At 44.8% G+C, this 22,515-nt stretch overlaps 1 protein-coding gene across 3 annotated transcripts in view; it reads right to left on the reverse strand.

Annotated features, from left to right (window-relative positions):
* Positions 1-19,294, reverse strand: part of LOC309635406 ((E2-independent) E3 ubiquitin-conjugating enzyme FATS) — a 250,290-nt gene extending 230,996 nt beyond the window's left edge. For all 3 annotated transcript variants that reach the window (XR_014248824.1, XM_082406622.1, XM_082406623.1), the window contains exon 1: positions 15,474-19,294. Coding sequence is in view for 2 of the 3 variants with exons in the window: in XM_082406622.1 (XP_082262748.1) it covers positions 15,474-15,713 (240 nt within the window). In the remaining variant the exon portion in view is untranslated. The remainder of the gene's footprint in view (positions 1-15,473) is intronic.
* Positions 19,295-22,515: the final 3,221 nt, after the last annotated feature.

Consider the following 22,515-nt stretch of genomic DNA (forward strand, 5'->3'; position numbering starts at 1 on the left):
CATTTATTTCATTAAGATGCCAAAGTTGTAACAGAAACTTATCACAGTCACAAAAATTGCGTACTGCATGATTTCAGTTACCGAACGTGCCAGACCAGGCAAAACTAAAGTGGCAGAAAGCAGACCAGTGGTTTCCAGGGCTGAGCGGGGAGAGGACGTTGAGTGCAAAGGGCACAAGGGAACTTTCTAGGTCAGTGGAAATGCCCTATATCTGATTTGTTACTGGTTACATGACTGTATGCATTTGTCAAAACAAAATGATGTGCACACTTATAAAATGTATGAATATTAATGCATGTAAATTATACCTTAATAAGGATGATTTTTTTAAACATATCATGAATAAGCTCCAATTTAGCTTAGAGTTTCAATTCAACACACAGAGTTAGTGAGAGAAATGATGGGACTCTGACCTCAGGGATCTCACCACCTAGTGAAAGAGAACTGTCTTAGGCGTCTGTAAACACAAGTTAGTGCAGGACCACCACCCACTGCTCTGGGCCTGCACCCGGAAAGTCCATGTGCTGCTTTAGCGTCATCATCTTGAATTTTTTTTAATTGTGGTATAATATACACAACATAAAATTTACCACTGGAAGTGTCCAATTCCATGAGATTAAGTACATTCACCATGTTGAGCAACCATCACCATTCTCCGTCTCCAGAGCTTTTTCATCTTCCCAAACTGAAACTCTGTCCCCATTAAACAATGATTCTGCATTCCCCTCCCCCACCCAGCCCCTGGCAGCCACCATTCCACTTTCTGTCTCTGTGAAATTTAGCTACTCCCGGCACCTCAGAAAAATGAAGTCAAACAACATAATGTCCTTCTGTGCCTGGCTTATCTCAGTCAGCACAAGGTCCTCGAGGTTCAGCCATGGTGCAGGTGGGCTGCCTTTCACTCTGTTGACAGGGTCCTTGGATGCACACAGTTTTTCACGCTGACGCAGCCCAACTTATCCATTTTTTCTTTCATGGCCTGTGCTTTTGGTATTGCCATCTTGGATTTTTTAATAACTTTATCTGTGAACTTGTGTTTTGTGTATAAACCCCATGGGATGAGCATGCATGTGAGCAGGAAGACGTGTGCCATGTGTGTGTTTGTTGATTTCCTTGCTGCCCCATTCACAGAAGGTGTTCTGGTGTTCCTTGATCACAGAATTCGGGTGAACCTACAATGCATGGGAGTTTAGAGAGATTCAAAGTGAATAAAATTTAAGCGAATTACCCCAAGATCAACTAAGCAGAAGGACGACAGCCCCGAGAGGCCATGCTTTCCACTGGAACCAGATTTGCTTCAAACGTAGGAAGAAGGCTATAGATTTCTGAAAAACACAAATGCCTGAGCAACTCTATTGAGACAGACTGGGACCTGGGATCTGGGACCCTTTGCTGCAGTGCTCGCACCTGAACAAACATCTTCTCAAGCAACAAAATACAAAGAAACCATAAGGGACTAAAAATAACTGCATGCATGCACAGTTGGGGCAAATTATGGACAAGATACAAAAAGACCAAAAACCCAACGGCCATTTCTGAAGAGCCGGGAGCAAAAGCAGGGTGTTGGGGGCAAAAGCAGGGTCCTGCGCATGCCCCCTGCTCTCAACACCACCAAAGAGGGGGGGCAGACCACCTACGCCACCCCTCCAGCCTGACCTCTGATACACCCCTACCCTCACTCCACATAAGGAACCAGCTCGCCCCCCCTTAGGGACCGAGCAAGGGAACTCGTTACTTGTTCTCACTCCCCGCTGCTGAAGCAGGGGCCCCAGTAAAGCCTTGCCTGAATTTCTTGTCTGGCCTCTTATCAATTTCGATTGATTACAGAGGCTAAGAACCCTGGTTGGTAACCCTATCATATCTCTTCTTACTCCTCTTACATCCCTGTGTTAGCCAACCGCTTACGCCGAAAATAATAGCATAGAAGGAAAGGAGAGATGGGCAACCACAGTCCCCTTTCCTTTTGGTCCTTCTTTACTCATCAGTAAACTGAAGGTAGAGAGTGTTGGTAAAATATGATTAAACCAAGGAATGAAATTAAAATCTGAATTGGTTTTTGCAGTGTTTCCGTTGTTCTAGTAAGAATACATATATGAGACATTTCTCCAAAGAAGACATACAGATGGCCAGCAGGCACATGAAAAGATGCTCAACATCACTAATTAGAGAAATGCAAACCAAAATTACAATGAGGTATCATCCCACACTGGTCAGAATGGCCATCATTAAAAACTCTACAAATAATAAACCCTCCTACACTGTTGGTGGAAATGTAAATTGGTGCAGCCACTTTGGAGAACAGTATGGAGGTTCCTTAAAAAACTAAAAATAGGGACTTCCCTGGTGGCACAGCGGTTAAGAATCCGCCTGCCAATGCAGGGGACACGGGTTCGATCCCTAGTCCAGGAAGATCCCACATGCCACGGAGCAACTAAGCCCGTGAGCCACAACTACTGAGCCTGTGCTCTAGAGCCCATGCTCTGCATCAAGAGAAGCCACCACAATGAGAAGCCCACGCACTGCAACAAACAGTAGCCCCACTCACCACAACTAGAGAAAGCCCGTGCGCAGCAACAAAAACCCAACGCAGCCATTAATTAATTAATTAAAACTAAAAATAGAGCTACCGTATGATCCAGCAATACCACTCCTGGCATATATCCGGAGAAAACTCTAATTCAAAAAGATACATGCACCCCAGTGTTCACAGCAGCACTATTTACAATAGCCAAGATATGGAAGCAAATTAAATGTCCATCAACAGATGAACAGATAAAGAAAATGTGGTATATATATACAATAGAATATTCCTTAGCCATAAAAAAGAATGAAATAATGCCATTTGCAGCAACATGGATGGACAAAGAGATTATCATATTAAGTGAAATAAGTCAGAAAAAGACAAATATCATATATCGCTTATATGTGGAATCAAAGAAAAGATACAAATGAACTTATTTACAAAACAGAAATAGACTCACAAACATAGAAAACAAATTTATGGTTACCAAAGGGGGGATAAGATTAATTAGGAGTTTGGGATTAACATATACACACTACTATATATAAAATAGGTAAATGAAAAGGACCTAGTGTATAGCACAGGAAACTACTCAATATCTTATAGTAACCTATAATGAAAAAAAATCTGAAAAAGAATAAATATATATGTATATAACTGAATCACTTTGATGTACACTTGAAACTAACACAACATTGTAAATTAACTATACTTCAAAAATTTTTTAAAAAAGGAAAATACATGCATGGATGAGATTAAAAATAAAAATTGTATCATTTCAATAATTCCACAGATGAGTTAAATGTTTTAATATTTGTGTTAAAACTGAGATCACAGAACATAAAGATGAACAGTAAAACTCATGGTAATAATTTAAATTTTTAGTTTTTCTTTACTTACACCAACTAAATAGCAAATAAAAACCATCATAACAAATCAAAAGAAAGACCATGGAAGAAAGGAAAAAGACTTATATGTTAGAACCTTAAATGACTATTATTCCTGTTTTTTTTAACATGGGGACCACATGTTCATTTTGTTCTGGTCCCCACAAATGACACAGCCAAACCTGAGTGAGTGGCCATTTACTGCAGAACTGTTGCGTGGAAAGTGATCGTATTCTTGTTCCCTGTGTCTGAGAGCTGGCACAGTGGCACGCAGGCATTTGGAGCATTTGGAACAAATATCCAGGCATTTGTTCCCGGATATTACATCAACGGCGAGGAGCAAACAGTGTGGATCTGAGCCCCCCGCATCTCCCATGCACCGCGGGCCCCTCTGCATGTCCATCAACCGAGACCCAGTCCCTTTCACACACTGAAAGCAGCTAAGCTGGAGAAGTCAGCAGTGTCCAGAACTCATTAGTGAGGAGCTGAGCACACTTGTAGCTAAAATAATGAGTTTTGTGAGGTTTCTGTAAATGGAGGGCTGGATCAGAGGCTCTGAGCCCTCCACAGGGTAGCCGCTCGAGGGCCCACCCTCTCGCCCCTCGTTGCAGTGGCTTTGCTGGGAAGAGGCTTCTTGCTCTCGATACAAAATGGCAAGCAATTTGTTGTGTGCTTTAAGAAGATCATGCCCCCATTTTGCCTTCAGCCCTGTTTGTTTCTCTGAAACATGATTGTTCCTAAATCCTGGATGTTTTCCAAGATACTCCTTTCTGGAGCTGTCTCCAAGTCTTTTCTGGATGGAGAAAGGATATAAATTAGACTCACAGAGAGGAAATTAAACAATTTCTCTATTCGGAATTTAGTAAATGAAAAGGGGAGTAAATGGAATGACCTTTATTTTGGAGCTTCATTTTGCCAATCTAGAGCTGATGTCTGTCTGTCAATCACTAAAAAATGAGTGAATCTGGAAGCGAGCCTAACGTATCAAATCAGAGGACGCTCTCTTCCATGCCCAAAGTCATCAACCGTCACTCATTCCGGCCTCAGGTTTTCACCTCAAACACACTTCATGCACTTTTGTTCATTCGTTCATTCATACATGTACCCCACAGTGTTTCTTGAAGGCTGACCTGGTGCTGGGGACACAGTCGTGAGCTAGAACAGATTAGGGGCCCCTTCCCTTATGAAGCTTCTAGACAGAGGTTCACACCTATGTGCCTTCAATTCCAAGGGCTCCTATTATTTCCCTTTTTGCACAGATACAAAATTTTAAATACAGTATTGTAAGCAGAATACTCACATGTATCATATGTCCTCTTTCCTTTGAGTGTGAGCAGAACTAGTGAATACAATGGGCTATCACTTCTACGATTAAGTCATGTTACATACAAAGGGGTTTTGCAGATTCAGTTAAGGTTGCTAATCAGTTGATGTGGAGTTAATCCAAGGTAGATCATACCAGGTGGGGCTGGCCTAATCAGGTGTGTTTTTTAAAGCAATCAGAGGGATTCAAAACAGCAGAGATTGTCCTGCTGGCCTTGAGGAAGCAAACAAACATGCTGTGAACTGCCTATGGCCAGAGCCACATGACAAGAACCTGAGGACAGCCTCTAGGAGCTGAGCATGTCAGTCAAGAGCCACCATGACAATGGGGACTTCAGTCCTACAGCCACAAGGAACTGAATGCTGACGATGACCCGGGATCTTGGAAGAGGACTCTGAGCTGCAGATGAGATCACAGCCACATCTGACACCTTGATTCAGCCTGGAAAGACCCTAAGCAGAGAGGCCAAAACTGTGAAATAATAAATAGGTCTTGTCTTAAGCTACTAAGTATACGGTCATTTGTGTTGCAGCAGTAGAAGAATAACACAGGTAGTATCTGCCAGATTGTTTTGTTTTTTTCTAATAGCCAATCAGAGCTGAAACTATGTATGATTCTACACTAAATTGATGTTATCTCAGTCATAAGTAAACAAACAAGTTGCCTCAGTTAATTTATACAGAGTGAGCACAAGGAAACAAACATATTCCTTGGACTGCAGAATGCTGATTGATAATGCTGTGGACCACCATGTTGGGAAACACTGAAATATATACTGTTTAATGTGACATGGCCCAATCTTGATGATCTGGCCTCTGCCAAGTATACTTGGTATATATATTATAAAATATACTTGAAAAAATATATATATATACTTGACAAGCAATGCTTTGACATAAGTTCCACTAAATTAGGAAAATTTTTAGCCATTATTTCTTCAAATATTTTTTCTGCCCTCACCCAATCCCCACTCTTTCAGAGATTCTAATTATATGTGTCTTGGGTGTCTTGAGATCTCTCCCTCTCTTTTTTTCTCTCTTCAGTTAGAAATTTCACTGATCTTTTCTTTTTTTTTTTTTTTTTTTAATTTTTTATTTATTTATTTTTGGCTGTGTTGGGTCTTCGTTTCTGTGCGAGGGCTTTCTCTAGTTGCGGAGAGCGGGGGCCACTCTTCATTGCGGTGATCTTTTCTTCTATAGCATCCAATTTCCTGTTAATCCCATCTAGTGAAATCTCCATTTCAGATAGTATTAAAGAATCATTTTTTTCTTCTCTATAAGTTCTATTTGGTTTATTTTTATATCAATTACTTCTCTTCCCATTGTGGTAATATCTTCCCTTAAATCCTTGACTTTAAGGGGAAAGCAATATATTTATAATATTTAAAGAGCTTTTTAAAAAGTCCTTGCTTGCTATTCCATCATCTCTCCTATTTATGGATCTGCTTCTATTAATCGTAATTCCTCCTGGTTAAAATCATATCCTGCTTTGTCAAATACCTAGCAAGCTTTATCTGGATGCCAGATATTTTTAATTTTTTATTATTGCTTGATGGATTTTGTTGTAATCTTTTAAGGAATGTTAAACTTTGCTCTGGCCGGCAGTTAAACTACTTGTGAAACAGCTTGATTCTTCAAGAATTGTGTTTTAAATTGCTATAGGATGAACCTAAGACAGCCTTTACTCTAGGGCTGGTTTAGCAGACTTCCAAGGCAGAACCCTTCTAGAATCTCTACTGAATTTACCATACATTCAATGAGGTCTCTACATTCTGGATGGTGGGGAACTTCAATGATCCGCGGCCCTAAGTGAGCACTGAGAATTGTTCATCTGATAGCTTCCCAGTAACTGTTCTTCCCTTGCCAGTTGTTCTTTGGCCTTGTGAAGTTTCACAGCACAGATTGGTCTTCATCTGCAGACTCAAGGGAAGCTGAAGGAAATGTCTGGAGCTCTTTCTCTGCCTGGCTCCCTCCTCTCAGGAACTACATCCTGTGAATCCTAGACGCAGTTCTAGAGATTACTGAGTTCTCTTTAGGTTCTGCCTGCCTGTGCACCACCTAGAAGTTGCCATTCCAGCTGCCTGAAATGTCTTCCCCTTCTCCATTCTTACCCCACATTCTCACCCTCCCTGCTGGTCCTGGGAAACTCTCAATCTCCCGTGAAGCACGTGCCCAGAGGTCTCCTCCCCTGTGCAGTCTCGCTGAGTTCTCTGGGTCTACGGCTCTCTGTAGACCCCCTGACTTGGCATTCATTGGCTGCCTCCCCGACCAGATGATGAGAAGGGGCTGGAACCCTGCCTTTTGCAACTCTAGTGTCCCCGGCACCAAGCACAGTTCCTGGCACATAGTAGGTCCTTGATACTTTTTTTAAAATGATCCAGCCCAATCTTTCCTCTTTTGTCCATCTGTTCCACTAGAAAGGGAAGAGAACCTGGGACAGCAAAAACAGAGGGCACTGAGAACCCATGTGGGACTTATAAACCAGAAGCAGGTGCTTAATGTAAAAGCCACGGGAAGGAAAGATGCCTAAAGCAGAAGGAGAGAGTCAGTGGGCTATCTACTGCCTCTTCCCACCTGATTCTGGCATGGTTTAGTTTCTCTAGGACCAACTCTGAAGTCCCCTAGGTCCCCAGCTATTGCTGTCAGGACAAAGGCTGCTTCCCTCTCTTCTCCCCCTACACCTTGCAAGAAACACAACCGCAGAGAAGGATGTCGCTAAGGTAGAAGCTCCCTTCTGCCGCTCCTAACTGTGTCTCTGTGCAGCCCGCATCATCTATCTGGGCCTCGCAGAATTTTCTCTTTGGAAAAACAGGGCTCATGTGCCTCGCACAGCTGTGGTGAGGATCAATGAGGCAATTCAGGGACCAACCAACACAGTCCCCTTTGTTCCATCCCCATCTCAACTCTCCTTGCACAGAATGGTCCAGCCACTCTGCTCTCTGATCGTATCTCCCCCCACCCCCCCGCCATGCCCCTTCACACCGGCTTTCTCAACACAGGCAATTCGCACGGGTTTCTTTGTCATTTTCTCTTTGGTTAATGCGGTTGGAAAATATCGGTCTGAAACTTCCAGATCGAGGTTTCAGACCTGTATCAGAATCACCTGGTTTTTACGTTAAAAACAGAGATTTTTGTACTCAGCCATAAAAAAGATGAGATAATGCCACTTGCAGCAATATGGATGGACCTAGAGATTGTCATACTAAGTAAGCAAGTCAGACAAAGACAAGTATCATACATTATCACTTATATGCTGAATCTTAAAAAAATGATACAAATGAACTTATTTGCAAAACAGAAGCAGACTCACAGACATAGAAAACAAACCTATGGTTACCAAAGGGGAAGGGGGTGTAGGGATAAATTAGGAGTTTGGGATTAGCAGATACAAACTATTATATATAAAATAGATAAACAACAAGGTCCTACTGCATAGCTGTATATTGAATATAGGGAACTATATTCAATATCTTATAATAACCTATAATGGAAAAGGATACGACAAAGAATATATATATATATATGCATAACTGAATCACTTCACTGTACACCTGAAACTAACACAACATTGTAAATCAACTATAATTCAATTTTAAAAATGAGAACATGTCACTCCTCTGCTTAAAACTCTCCAATGATTTCCCAATGTATTTAAAATAAAATCTAAAAGCTTCAAAATTAAAAAAAAAAAAAGAACCAGAGATTTCTGGATCCCACCCTTTCCCAGAGCCCAGGGGTCTACATGCTTAGAAAGGTCTCTTGAGGATTCTGAAGGACACTAAAGTGTGAGGGCAATTCAATGCTTTATGAGGTGACAAACCCCATTCAGATCCTGGTAGGTCTTCAAGGGAGGGTACAACTTACATGAAAAAATGCCCTGTTCATACTTCCTGACTTAACCCTGGCTTTACCAGGCAGGAATCAGATGTGTGTGAACACACATTCTCAATAATCTCTTGTCAGATGGAATTTGCAGCTGACCACAGGACTGCGTGGGCTCTGAGTAGAAACTGTGCATTCAGCTCAAGGACAGCTTGGTGACTAATCTCTGAATTGCTCAGGGAATGGAGCCAAGGGTGTAGGAGGTCATAAGTCCCTGTCACCTGGCACTTTCAGTGAGGGGAAGCTAGGAAGGGGATGTTCACCAGTTGAAACAGGACTCCTGGCACAGGGGCAGCGTCCTCAAAGCACTGGTCACAATTAGCTCGGGTCCAGGGGCCATGTCTTCATGCCATGGCTCTGCTTCAAAGTTGGGGATGACAGAAAAAGGCACATTGGAACTTGAACACCGACAACGACTCACTTTTACGGAATGCTGCCTCCGTGCCAGGCCCGAGGCTCAGCCTTTATCTAGAGCATCTCCCTTATTCCTCCCAGCAACCCTATAAGGCAGATGTCACCATGGTTCTCATGAACACAGATGAGGAAACTAAGGCTCAAAGAGGTCAGGACACTTGCCAAGGTCACTCAGCGATCAAGACCCCAGAAAGACTCCATCCAGTGCCCTGGGTCTTGGTCACATCCCCCTTTCATCTACCATCTCTCCTGCCTTGGTTTGGCTGAAATGTGGACATAGTCCCCCCACCCATGCACAATTTCCTGACGGAAGCTGGCCAAAATGATGTCAGATAGGTCTTAGGAGACTTGGCTGTAAATATTCCAGATCAACTTGCACTTCATCTTTCACAGACATTCACAGTGCAGTTAATTTGGAGACCTCAGTCACCAGGTGTGATTCTTGACATATCACAACTCATCTCAGACCTCTGACCTCTTGTGCCTCTTCAGGACCTCACCCCCTGACGGCCAGCCTCCCATTGGCAGGAGCAGGGAGGGGCTGGTGTGGCAAATGAGCAGCACTGATTCCCAAGGGTGGTCGCTCCATCTTTTGCCTCTTGGATTCCCTCCTCCTGCATCTGGACAGAGGCTACCAGCCATCGTTGATGGATGAGTGGTTGAAGCTTCTAGGGGATTCTAGGAGGATCACCAAGTACACTCTCAGGTCTTGCGCGTGAGGCAGAGGTTTCTGACCTGGTCATTGGGCGGCAAAGCTAATTGAAATATTTATTGTCCTTTGTGAAACGTCCTTTTCTCAGTCCTGACTCTGGAGGGCTCAGTGCCATCCCTGCGGCCAGAGCCACCAGCATATCCCAGGGAAAATACCACTCGGAGGCCAAGGCTTCAGAAAGAAAAGTGAAACTCAGAAGACTCTGATCTGGCTAAGTCTCTTCAGCTTGGTTTGGAAATAGGTAAATTGTTTTGCACCTTTTGATAACTGTGAGAAGAAAGGGAATGTTTGTGTCACCTTCTGTTTGGTCTCAGTGACTTCTTTATTCCCTGAATAAAGTTATCGTGAAGCCCAAGCACTTAAAACTTGAGTGCTTTTATTTCATACGACCTAAGGGTTCACTTCAACCACTGGAAAACATTCATCAAAGCCCAGAGTGGCATTTCTCAACTCCAGGGGGACATCAAAACCACCTGGGCAGACACACCTACCTCCGGCCATGATGAAGCAACCGGACAAAAGCTATGAAGCAATTGTTTCCAGACACTGGGCACAAGAAATGCGGGGCTATGAGGGGTAACCAGAGAGGTGAGCCCTACAATTGTCCCCACCTAGAAGCAGTTTTCAGGCTGTGTATTGGGAAGGGGATGCTCGAGAGACCATGGGGTCTCACTGAGTGGATGGGGCAGGGGTGAGGAGTCAGAGAGGCTGAGGTAGCTAGAATTTGTGCAGCCAAATACCAAGGAACAGCAAGGAAAGAGAGTTTCTAGCAACCTGCCAGGGGGCCCACCAGTCTTTGGCCGAATACTCACTTGCACATGCTTAAGGGAAAACTGCCTGAAATCAGGAAAAGAACTGCCAGACAGCAGTAAGTTGGACACTTCCAGGACCTCACCCAGAGGTGGAAACAGTTTGTGTTCCCACTGGCCCTGGTGGAAAGATCTCACATACATGGGACATTAAGTTGAGTCCTCACAAGGATCATGCCTTAATAGTGGGGCTGCACTACAGAAAACAGTATGGAGGTTCCTCAAAAAACTAAAAATAGAGCTACCATATGATTCAGCAATGCCACTCCTGAGTATGTATCCGGACAAAACTATAATTCGAAAAGACACATGCACCCCTGTGTTCACAGCAGCACTATTCTCAATAGCCAAGACACAGAAGCAACCTAAACATCCATCGACAGATGAATATATATATGTGGTACATATATACAATGGAATACTACTCAGCCATAAAAAAAGAATGAAATAACGCCATCTGCAGCAACATGGATGGACCCAGAGATTACCTTACTAAGTGAAGTAAGTCAGAAAAAGAAATACAAATACCATATGATATCACTTACATGTGAAATCTAAAATATGACACAAATGAACTTACCTACGAAACAGAAACAGACTCACAGACATAGAGAACAGACTTGTGGTTGCCAAGGGGGAAGGAGGCTGGGGGAGGGATGGAGGAGGAGTTTGGGGTTAGCAGATGCAAACTATTATATGTAGAATGGATAGACAACAAGGTCCTTCTGTAGAGCACAGGCACCTGTACTCAATATTCTGTGATAAACCACGATGGAAAAGAATATGAAAAAGGATGTATATATATGTATAACTGAATCACTTTTTTGTACAGCAGAAATTAACACAACATTGTAAATCAACTATACTTGAATAAAATAAATTTTAAAAATTAGTGGGCCTGAATTAGCCCGAGATCAGGGTTCCTCAGCCTCCACACTGTGGACATTTCAGGCTGAGCAGTTCTTTGTTCTGGGCGCAGGGGACTGTCCTGGGCACTGCAGGATAATTAGCAGCACCCCTGGCCTCTACCCCATAGGGACCAGTAGCATCTTTCCTGAGTTGTCACGACCAAAAATGTCTGCAGACATTACCAAATATCCTCTGGGGTGTGGGTGGAGGGCAAAATCACCCATGATTGAGAAGCACTGCCCTTGACTAAAATCTGCCAAGAAGTAAGGCTCAAAAGGATCAAAGTGTCTTCAAGGAATGTAACCTCATGCCAGAACAAAGTTCAATGCTCTTTAAAGGAATACAGCAAAATCAAACACCCACTCTGGGTCACAAGAGCCTTGGCTGGGCCACAGGCATATGTAGTTTGTAAAGGTCACCGTGAGAAAACAATCCAAATATCCACCGGCAGATGAACGGATAAAGAGAATGTAATATATACATACTGGAATATTATTCAGCCTTAAAAAAGAAGGAAACCCTACCATTTGTGACAACATGAATGAAACTAGAGGACATTATGCTAAGTGAAATTAACCAGTTACAGAAGGACAAATGGCATGATCTGTCCTGCATGACTCCACTTATATGAAGTATAACAACTAAGCAAATTCATCGAAGCAGAAGATAAAATGGTGGTTGCAGGGCCTGGGGGAGGGGGAGGGGGAGAGTGGAGTTGCTACTCAATGGGTATAAGTCTTCAGTTATGCGAGAGGAATAAGCCCTAGAGCTTTCCTATACCACATACAGCCTATGCTTAACAATGTGGTACTGTTATTTCAAAATATGTTAAGAAGACAGATCTCATGGTAAGTGTTTTTACCACCAAAAAACAAACAAAAAAGCAACACGCAAAAGAACACAAGGAAATTTTTAGCAGTGATGGATATGTTTAGTACCTTGATTGTGGTGATGGTACTATGGGTGCATGCATATGTCTAAACTCCTCAGAGGGCAGACATTATCAAAAAGATAGATAAATATAAAAAAACAAAAGTTTACCATGATTCTTCTATTCAGCCAGAATTGAGCACCACAGCCAAGTCCAAAAAAAAAAAAAAAAAGGATGAGTAGGAAGGGGAGATGGAAATGATAGAGGTTTGGGGAAATGTTGGGAAGCACGGCTAAATGGTGATCACCAAATACAGAAACTTTCCCTGGTCCATCTAATGATTAAATGTATTAGAAACTGTCATCTGCATGAAGACAGATGGGTGAGTCTCGGCTGGCGTGCCCCAGCCCACGCCTATCATCAGAATGGTCTCCTCGATCAATTAACAGATGCCAACTCACATTCCAACTCTGGGAGATGTGAGCACATCTCTGAATTCTACGCAGCTTCCCTTCTAACATCAGGGAAACTGTCCACGCCCTGCTTCATAGGGAATCTCAGAAGGTGGCCATGCTTGCAATGTTGACAGCGACCAGAACTCAAATAAAAATCCATCTCCTTGTCCAGTTATGGTTATTTTGACGTCCGAAATTTATCAGGTATGTCTGCAGGAGGAGAAAGGCTCTGAACATACTGTGTTTTGAATAGTTTGGGGCATTTTGGAGTCAGCAGGGATCAAGGCTTTGCAAACATGAAGAGCAGGACCTTTAGCCCCTTCACCACCACCTGCTTCCCATCCTCGCTGCCTTTCAGATGTGACAGTACATCTGCTTGTCATCCCTATTACAAGGCAGTTTAAGCAAGGGAACGAGTGTGGCTGGACCATCCCTGGGCCAGAGTTAGGTCTGTCCCAGATGAGAGGCAGCATCTTCAAGCGTTAACACAGCTCAGGACTAAGGTCACAGTTTTAGAAAAATGCCAGCCTTAGACTTTAAACTCAACTCAAATACGTCTGTATGTCTTCCTGAGGAGGACTTGAAATCCATAAGGTTTTTACAGAAACAAAATCTCCCAAACTCACTCTTCCTGGAGAACCAGCCAGTTTCTTTAATGCAGCACTTTTGTGCATTGAGAGTTCATCCAAGTGACCTTGCTCATTTTTTGCCCCATCCGGTACTTTATGGTTAAAGCCCTGGCAGATTAACCAATGGCCTTGGAGCCTTCGAGAGAGAAGGGGTCACTGGGCCAAGTCTAACAGGACCCAGAGGCTGTTAATTGGGCTCTCGTCAGTTCAGCTCGGAAACTGAGCAAGGAAGCTCTCTTCTTGCTGGGTTTCCTAACCTAAATGGCTGACATGCCCCAGTGGGAATAACACGAAGAATAGTTCAGTGCACGTGGAATATTTTAAAGTGAAATGTTTTTGCTACTAAAAGAACAGAGCTCGGAATTCAGAGGGATCAGAGGCACAGATCCTATCTGAGTTTTCAAACTTGGCCTGCCCTTGAGTGGAGGAAGCAGGCCCTGCCTGGACCGCCTTTCAAATCACAGACATAGTGAGGACTGTCCAGCTGACCAGCCTGATTGCTGTGGGTCTCAGACTCACTTGAACGTAAGACTTTAGACTCCAGGTTACACTCAAGCAGCAGGCACACAGCCTCAGTTGTTGGCTGTATTTGGCAATGTGGCTTGGGGGGGAGTTGAGTCACACAAAAAAATGCTGTAGCTGCAACTGTCAGTATAATAGATGTTTTTTACAATCTCCTACAAAGATGCACTTTTCCACACTGTTACCTTCAATGTTGCTATAGGAGTAAACAAAGCTTTATGCATACCAAAAAAAAAAAAAAAAAAAAAAAAAAAGGAACACAAGAGCTGCTCTTTGCCCTTGAGGGTTTAAAATGGAGCCATGAACACTTTTTTAAAAATGCAAGCTGATATAATTCAACAAGTTTTTGTCTCTCTCTGGAGGACTGAAAAATAACCTTAGTGAAAATGATACAATGATAAAATTCTGTCCCCATCTGATTAATTCCTTGTGAATAATAACATCTCTGGTTTCCTTCAATTATATTCTAATTGCACACCTCTTGCTCTGGTTGATTGGGCAATGAACCAATGAACAACTATTACTGAATTTAATTAACACCATTATTTCCGTGGCCTTTATATCTCTGTGGTGAACATGGAAATTCACAATCCCAGGGCTGGCACTGGGAGAAGCCAGCCTTGAACCCTGCAGAACAGGTTCTGACATTGCTCTGGAATAAGGAAGCCCAGTGTGGGGAACGAAAGACCTGGAGTTTTTGCCAGCATTCATGGGAAGCCTTTCCTAATAACAGCATCAGTATTCAGAAAGGTTGCCTTTCCATAAAACATTAGCAATTTGCATGTTACATTTATCAAAAGGGATGGGTAAGTGAGCTATATGGGAATCAATTACAATGTCATTCATAATTTAGTCCATGTACTATAAAGCACTGATCAGATTTCATGTGTGTTTACCTTCTGAAGGATAACTGCCTGTGGCTTATTCCAGTTACAGAATACAAATATGTTTCAGAGTAATGTGTTTATCTCACTTTGACATTCTAAATCTCCCAAGTTCTCCTTTTTCTCCCACAAAAAGTCGTTTCTGCTTGAAAATAAGAGCTCACCCTCAAAAAAATAAAAGCCCATTCTTACTGGTGTAACTTAAATCATTCTACTTTAACTTCATCAAGGCAAGGCATAGATATTCTCCTGCAAAACCCATCAGGAAACAAACAGGAATTGTTTTTAAAAATAGATGAAATATAAAAAAAAAAAAAAAATAGATGATTGCAAATTTACAGAGCTAAGAATATTTAACTCCCAGAAATGTACCACAGTTTCTAAAGGTGGATACAAATTATCCAACTGTTTGGCACACTATTAAATGTTGTAGATGCAGACATGTGTCACGTGTAAATTAGTTATCCACTATACTCCCGCCCCCGCATATTTCAAAACCTGAAGTAAATTAAGAGATGAGAAAGTCTTTTCCAAATACCTCAGGAAAAAACTACAAACCGATGATTTATCAGACCAGATGGAACATCTGACCTGTCTGTTTGATAAGCAACACTCCATTTCTCTGAACGAGGTGTGTGCCCAAATTCAACCTTACCTCGTATCTGCTGGCTGTCTGCTCAGCTGTCTTCAGGCCTTGATACATATGGATGATACAAACTTTGGCTCTTCTCTGGGAGGGAAACCAGTTCCTCTTCACGAAATCCATGACCATCACATGGTTTTTCAACTCTGTACTAAACGTTTTGATCTGAAAAGTCCGGTGGACGGCTGTTTCCGCGTGGCGGAAGGCATACCCCTTCTGATGAGGTTTTGTAGAAATTCCAGACTGCTGCATGATACGCGGAATCCTGTGACTTCAGCGAGCGCGCCTGGCAAACACAATTTTCTTTGTTTAATCCAGGTATCGAGTGCAGCAGGAGGCACTTGGGAAGTGCCTGGGCTCGACCTCTCCCGGAGTTTTCCAGCTCCAGACCTAGTTGTTCTCAAACCCCAGCTGCAAAGAATATAGGATTTGCACGTGGGAACCTCGAGGGTGACCTTTATGGGCTCTAAAAATACTCCTTGTTGCTGTCTGCCCGTCTCCAGCACTTCCACCTGTGTTCTCAGGTCGCTCAAAATCTTCTCTGATTTCAAAGACACATTTCTCTTTCCCGCTGCATTCAAGTTCTGAACACAGGATCCACCTGGTTACCGCGAGGTCCAATATGTTTTTCAGTCTCCAGCCCCTCGAATCCAAATAAATTATTCACGGGGCGCTGTACAAAGGAACCAGAGGTGATAATTGCCGCTTTTTAGAATTCCTGCTTTTTCTTGCCAGGACTGAAAGGAACAAGAACAGACGGCTACTGACACAAAGGGTGACCTCAGCCCTGGAGAAGATAAGAAACACATTCAAGTGAAAAAGAGAAGTCGAGCACAGAGGCAGTGATGGGTACAAGCTGGCATCAGAGACACAGAGCTCGGGTAGGATGTCCTGGTTGCCACTTGGGGGAGTGCCCTGGCTTAGCTGAGGGCTCTGGTCCCCAGCCAACCCTGGGAATCCCCTCACCACCCAGAGCCTCAGTTTCCCCATGAGGAAACTTGGAATAATAATGCCTGCCGCTCACAGGGTCGTTAGGAGGATCAGGTGAGCAAAATGGTGAGCAAATAGCATGTAATAGAGTCACATAAGGCATCATTTCCAAAGAACAGTTGCATTTCTTCTGCCCAAATTATGCTGCACACAATTCTCCTCATAGGGAAGAACAAATCCGCCCCTGTATCAGCTCTGTTTCTTTTACTTTAACCTTTGTATTCTATTGCTTTTGCTACAAGTTAAGAATGTTGCCTATAGCCTGAAATATACAGAGAGCCCATTCTCAAGGCTCTGACCTTTATGGGTGTAACACTTTTCCATTCATATAGAGATAAAGTTGCAGAACAGAGACTAACGTTTGTCTTGGAGGTTTATAGGAACATTGTGACCAGACCTCCAGGGACAGCTGTAAGAACAAAGGATTCTGACACCAAGAAATCTGCAACAACGAACCACACCCCCTCCCCTTCTAGTACAAAAGAAGCCTGAATTCTACCTTGGGGAAGGTGGTTCTTTGGAATTAAGTCGCTATTTCTTGCTGAAACAACTTGTCTCTCAATTGATCAGCCTGTCCTGCAGCAAGCAGTACGAGCTTGGACGCAGTAACATCCTCTCTACATATAGAATATACAGCAAGTCCCCTACATACGAACCTTCAAGTTGCGAACTTTCAAAAATGCAAACGTGCGTTCGCATGTCCAGTCACGTAAGTTAGTTCACGTGCCTGGCGTACATTGTCACATGCATGCATCCTCAACAAGTGGTTGTGCTTTTGTGTACTTTACTGTACAGTACTGTATAGAGTCCAATAGTACAGTATCTTTATTTCAAGCTCAGGATGTCCGGAAGCAAGCGTAAAAGCAGCGGTGAGGTAGCTGGTACTGTACTGTGCTTTTCAAGGTACTGTACTGTAAGATTAAAAATGTTTTATTTTTTGTGTTTGTTTTTTATGTATTATTCGTGTGAAAAGTATTATAAACCTATTATAATACAGTACTATATAGCCGATTGTGTTAGTTGGGTACCTAGGCTAACTTTGTTGGACTTAACGAACAAAACTGGATTTAGGAATGTGCTCTCGGAACGGAACTCATTCATATGTAGGGGACTTGCTATAGTGGAGATTTAAAGGATGCTGAAAATTATTGGATTCTGAATTTCAAATCATTCAGAAAGGCAGATGCATGATATAGGCCTTTTCACTTCATTTCATGTTTTGGTGCTATTTCTGTTAACGCAGTCATTGGGAAGTGGGAATTACAAGCCTTGGATCAGGGGTCTGGGCCAGGAGAGGGCAGGTGACAAGCACCCGGGGTTTGCTCTGAGCCCACACACAGACCTCTCTTCTGCAGGCAGCCTCCTGTCAGCTTTTGGCAAATATGCGCCTTGAAGAGTTCTCCCTCTCCACACGGAAAGCCATGGGGGTAGACTGAATGAAGACATGATTCCAAATGACTTTCCTGAAAACAGAGCATCAGTCCGTGGCCCAGAACCGAACCCTTCCTGCAGCAGGCGGGAGCTCAGCAGATCACACGCGGCAGTGCTAGGACTTGGAGGGTGGAATGTTAAACTTGCCCCTTTGGAGGCAATGGGAATGTTGAAGCCGAGAACGAAAACACAGTAGGAGATAGAAAAGACCTCAGAGGTAATTTAGGTCAACGTTCTCATTTGAGTGTTAAGACAACAGACCCCGAGAGATTAAATGCCAACCCAAGACCACACAGTGGAGTTCCCTAGTCCTTAAACAGAATACTGTCCGGTTCTGCCTGTGGTTCTCCCAAGGAGGTCAATGAGAAGGTCAAGACCAACTGATGGCAGTCATGGTTCCCATGGAAACACAGCACAACCGAGATTGATGCCCAGGGGGCATGCTGCACACGCCCCAGGGAGCGGCATGGGGGCGCCATCTTAGATTTGGAAACTCCCAGAAAAAGACAGGGAAGAAATTCAAGCAATAAAGAAATTAAAATTCAACAAGGACAGCAAAGGAAGAGGGCACCACTTGGCTCTCTGGGGGCTGTGAAGGCCATTCCTGAGACCCCACAGTGACCATTTGAACCAGCTTTTGCTGGTACCTATCTGTTCCCAACCAGGACCTCCTGCAAACCTGGTTACAAAAAGAAAAAAAAAAAAAGGCCAAGTCTTTCCTGTCACCACAGCACACCAAAGGACCCCGGGCAACACAGAGGCCAGTGCACTGCCCATCCGACTGCTTTGACTAGCAACGAGAGGTTTGCTGAGGGGTGCTGGCCGCTGGTGAGAGCCGCCCGTCATAGGCCGTGCCAGCCAGCAGTGGCTCCGGAGGTTCCTAAGATCGTCAAGGCTGACTTTCTCTTCCCTTGACCACAGACGGGGCTGGGCTTTAACCAGCCTTTGTAGCCACCAGAGAAAGCAGTCACGTTGTTACCAAATACAAGTCCGTGTGTCCGATGCATAGTGAGGCCAAAGGATACCAACGCGTGGGAGTTTGGAGCAGAGAAAGTTTTGTCGCAGGGCCGCAGAAGGAGACGGGTGGCTCATGCCTTCAAAACCCGGAGCTCCTGGAAAGCTTTCAGCAAAGTCCTTTTAGAGGAGAGGTGAGGGAGGGGCGTGGTGAGTTGCAAACTTCTCGGTGTCAGATCCTTTGTTCTTGAGGTCAAGTCACGGTCAGGTCAGGATGTTCCTGTAAATCTCCACCAAAACAAATGTGATTCTCTGTTCTGACAAGAGAGGGAAGGCCCCAAGGCTCGACTTTCACACTCTGAGGTCCAGGCCTGGCTAAGAGGAAGGGGTGCCTGCGGGGGCCGGATCCCCCCCCCACCCCCGGGAGCGCTCGTCCCGTCCCGCACCCAGCCTGGCTCCTCCCGCCAATGCCCAGGCCCGGCTGAAGAGGCCGCTCCCAGCTGGCGGCGCCCTCAGGGCCAGGTCCCCAGACCCTGCCCAGCCGTCATCACCGAGGCAGCCAGGCGCCCAGGTCCCCGCCGGCCCGCAGGCTCCTCAGGCCGCCCAAACAGGGGGCCGGGCCCCAGGAACCACGACCCGTGGAGGCCACGGCCGCCCCATGAGGTCGCGGAGGCGGGGATGGGGGGAGTTTCGCGGCCGCCCCAAGGGCTGGGCCCGGCCCCGGCCCCCTGCCTGTCCCCAGGCCCCCAGCTCACCCGCCAGCCCGAGGCCGGAGGGCCTGGAGGGCCCCGGGGAGAAGGCCGCCACCACCTCTTACCCCACTCTCTGCCGCGAAGACCACGCCCACTGACCCACCCTGATGGCGGAGCGCGACCTCTGCGCTCACGGTCTCCAGGTAACAGCTGAGCGCTGCCAGCTGTGCGCCAGCTCCGCCCAGTACAATCCCCCCCCCACCCCCCCCCACCCCCGCTATTCTCAGATACGCCTCAAGTTTGAGGAGAACACGTGGGTGTGTTTTGGATAGAGAGGTTAATCGGAAACCCGGCAGAGGAACTGGGTTCTAGGGGGCCTCGGTGTCCGTGTGACCTTCAGCAGGTCTCGGGAGTTCTTGGTGGGTAAGACTGGTTGGAAACCTCAGGACTGTCGAACTTGATCCCTCATCATAGGAAGAGGACAGAGGCCCAGAGGGGGCGACGCTTGGTGGAGAGTCAGCGGGATGGAAAGGGCACAGTCAGGGGATGGGGCCCCAAACTCAGTAGCATGTGATGACTTACAGACAAGCCCCTCCCCTGCGCTTCAGTTCAGTTATCAACAAGCCCCTGGCGGCTCTGACACCCCTGAATGTAAGAGTGGGTCAGTCCAGGCCGTGCGTGGACATAGCAGAGAGCGGCTTCCCACCCAGGGCCGTCCCCCACCCCAGGGGAGGCAGCAGGCCCCCTGCAGAGAAAGCCTCCTCCTGTCTGGGCCGCTGAGGAAGGGGCTCAGGTCCTTCCAACCAGCCCTGGAAACAGCACTCTCACTCCCAGCGGGGCCACGACCTCCACTAGGCCCATCACTGCCCCATCGGGAAGCACAGTCTCCGAGTCAGAAGACTCAGCTCTCTCTGGGGCTCCCAGCACTGGCCCTGCAACCTCGGGTGAACTGCAAACCACCGTTGCCTCGGTCTCCCCATCTGTTTCACAGGGTCACGAAAGTGCCTTCCTCCTTGGGCTTCTGAGGAGATGGAGGGCTGGCACGTGTAAAGGGCTTGGGGCAGCCTGGCACTGGGTGTGTGCTCTACAGACCCCAGCTGTAGTCACCCTCAAAAGGCAAAGATTTTCAAAGTGGTAAATTGCCAGACGTATTATTTGAATAATAAGTAAGGAAGATTGTTAAGGAGAAACGGACTGAACGGGACGTCATAAGAGCCCAATTCTAGAACTCCCTCCACCATGCAGTGGTGACCGGAACCAGGGCAGGACAGCCTTGACTTCCCCAAATGCAAAACAGAGATAGCCTCCCCGCCGAGCAGTTTGGTGTGAACATTGTGTCAGGTAGTCAGTGTATGCAAAACTTTGGGACTGACATATACACACCACTATATTTAAAATAGATAACCAACAAGGACCTACTGTGTAGCACAGGGAACTCTGCTCAGTATTCTGTAATGACCTATATGGGAAAAGAATTTGGAAAAGAATGGATGCATGTATATGTATACCTGAATCAATTTACTGTGCACCTGAATAAATAAACTATATATTTAGAAAATTATACTTTCTCTTTGTGTCTTTCTACTACTTTCTCCTTTGGCTTAAACTATTTGAGTTTCTGTCACTTGCAACCAACAGAGTTTGGGCTAGTCCTTGAAAATCCATTATTTTATTAAACAAACACACGTGACGTGCTTCTCAGTGCTGGGCGCTGTACAGGCAGCAGAGACACGCAGATGAAAGGGACACTGTGCCTCCACAAAGAGTTCACCGCCCAGCAGTGGGACAGACGCCTGACAAGCAGGTCCCCAGAGCACAGGGAGTGCTTCCAATGAGGGAGGTTTGCATCGGCTGATGGAGACCCTGAGAAACCCTCAAGGAAGAAAGGACATTGCAGTCTTGAAGGATGCCTGATGGGCTGACAAACCCCCATGGCTGAACTTGCATGGACAAAAGTGAACCGTAGGCCTTCACTTTTCACTTTCTGTGCATACATTTTGCCATAAAGTGTCGCAGCCAAGAAGGGGAGGCCTTAACTGAAGCCATATTTACTGCAAATAATCATCACTCTTTCTGGAAAACAACTACCTGAATCTTTTGCTGTTTTTTTCTTAAACCAAATACTCAGTGATCTATAAAAGTTAGATCCCTGACCTTATTAATGTCCTGCAGAAGATCCTACTTAATTTTCCCCAAACTGGTCCCGGAGGTAACTAACTAAAACTGTACAATTGTTAGCAATTGCAATTCAGTGACACCAAATCAACATAAATAAGCCTTGAATGTATTTAGTGTTGAAATATATGTGAAATTAATCTCTTCTTTCTCCCTTGCCCCTGATACAACATGTAGGGTTGTATAGGATATCCAATGAAGTATTTAAACAATGAATTATTCAAAAAGAAAAGGAACTACAGGTACCTGATGCCAGGAATTTATGCCTATGAATTCTTAATCTCTTCTCCAATAAGATTAGCATTTACGACTATGAAAGACATCCTAATTATGCAGTTTCAGAGCTGATTTTCTGCAGGGCCTGTGCAGAACTAAAAGCATTAGGCAACAATAAAAACAGATGACTATGAATTTCTGAATTCATAATTTGATTTCCCTTTTGGGGGAAATGACATTTTTATTTACGGGTGCTTCACTCATCAGGTGGGAGCTGAAGTTTTCTCTCAGAGGCACAGTGCTTGCTGAGAGAGCATCTAAACAATCATCCTTTTAAAACAGATGTGTGAAATTCACAAGGGCTGCCAGTAGAAATGATGCAATGTATTTCTCCTCCTCTTAATCCCTACCCGCTGGGGTTCTAAAACAAAACAAAAGAATTGAGAATAATATGGCTGATTATGGGATCCTGCACCTTTTAACGGTAGGAAGAGAATGCAAGTTTGCTTGATGAACCCCATTCCCTTGCAAATCATTCAGCTGTGCTGGGTTTTAGCATCAATGAATGGAAAAGGGGTGATCATTTCAGTGATCAC

This window comes from Balaenoptera borealis, assembly GCF_965194805.1.
Source record: "Balaenoptera borealis genome assembly, chromosome: 10".
NCBI classification, from domain to species: Eukaryota; Metazoa; Chordata; class Mammalia; order Artiodactyla; family Balaenopteridae; genus Balaenoptera; species Balaenoptera borealis.